Source organism: Aplysia californica, unplaced genomic scaffold (genome assembly GCF_000002075.1).
Source record: "Aplysia californica isolate F4 #8 unplaced genomic scaffold, AplCal3.0 scaffold00053, whole genome shotgun sequence".
Classification (NCBI taxonomy): Eukaryota; Metazoa; Mollusca; class Gastropoda; order Aplysiida; family Aplysiidae; genus Aplysia; species Aplysia californica.
In genome coordinates this window covers 1597254-1598688 of record NW_004797323.1, presented here as the reverse complement: position 1 = coordinate 1598688, position 1435 = coordinate 1597254, and the positions used below count along the sequence as shown (strand labels likewise).

General features: G+C 38.0%; 1 protein-coding gene across 1 annotated transcript in view; it reads left to right on the top strand.

Moving 5' to 3' along the window:
- The window catches only part of LOC101862168, a 5715-nt gene extending 4967 nt beyond the window's left edge, over window positions 1-748 (top strand). The window contains exon 3 of the mRNA XM_005092840.1: window positions 704-748. Within this exon, the coding sequence (XP_005092897.1) occupies window positions 704-748 (45 nt within the window). The remainder of the gene's footprint in view (window positions 1-703) is intronic.
- Window positions 749-1435: the final 687 nt, after the last annotated feature.

The following is a 1435-nucleotide window of genomic DNA, read 5'->3' as shown; positions in this document are numbered from 1 at the left end:
CTCGTGTACGCTAGCGTCGCACCACATATGTTTGTGCCATCAGTGAATTGTGGCATCGTGGTGAAATCAGGTCCTCGTCAAAATATTGAAATAGAAGACACCGACATTTCAGTCGGTTTGGCAATTTTCATCTACTCCTTTTTTCCGCAAAACCTAGTCCATTAAAAACACATTTACGTCTGAATTTTTCTGAAAAATGTTGAGCAAAGGCACAAAAATGTCCATTTGAAATTCTCAAGGACACTCACGTTTGCAAGTCACTTACATGTGGCAGCCATTTTCTCGCTAATTTTCCTTCTGACACCAGGAAACCCGTAATTTCGTCAATGCAAATATCTCGACCTATTTAAGATACAAGCATGTTTTTTCACTATAAGTAATGAAATGGTCAGGCTTTAATATTATACCAACATATCAATATTATGCCCCCAAAAAGGGCACAATAATAATATATTCCCGGCGAGATGTCGCTGCAGTAGTCCAATTATATAGAAGTCTGACGGGGCTGGATGAGGACAGTGAGGTAGGTTGGGTGAAACCTTTCAACCATATAGTATTATTTCTGTTGCTTTTCAATGTCATATTATACATTTGCCTGTATCGTTCTAAGAAAGTAGATCGGACGCCGATGCTCTGTGTCTTGTGGGCATCTACTATCAACTGTTTTTGGAACCCATCGAGCTGATTCTTTTCTGTTTCCCAGCTCATCAAAGATATTTCTGTGAACAGTCGACTTAGAAAGATCTAGAGCATCGGTTAGGTCACGAATTTTAAGACGCCTGTCATCATGAGTTTTCCAATTTTTTCATTATTATTTTTTTAATGGGATTTGTTGGAAAGGGGGGGGGGGGCAATGGCATACAGTACAGCAGATGTCCCTCTTTTTATAAATGCAACAATGTTAGGCCCCTGACTGGATTAAAACCTCCATTTTGAACTCATAAAACGGTTCTAATTTTGTCAGAGTGAGTCATAGTAGAGTGAGTCAGTGTGACAGTGACTCAATCTATCATTCATTCAACGAACGTACACCAGTCAGTCTATATGTACTACGTGAAAAAAAATACCGTAAGTTCACTTTGAATGAAAGATTGACTTTTTGCGTTGTCATGAACACAGTAACGAACATTAATTAATAATGCATTGTATATGAGATGCTCCTTTCCATTACTTGTTCAGAATAAGAACTCCAGTTGCCAATGGACATGTTCGACTGCTTATGTAGTATGGGCAGACTGTGGGACATCACAGATGGACATTTAAAGAAATTAAAGTTGTGTCAAAGTTAATTTCTGCGGTGAACCAAATCAAACACTGGGATTGTAGAACTTCTTTGCTAATTGATAAAAAAGAAATTTGGTCGACAATTCAAAGACTGTAACCAATGGCCATGACTATTTCGGAAAGTATTTCAATAACATTTTTTTCCTGCTTT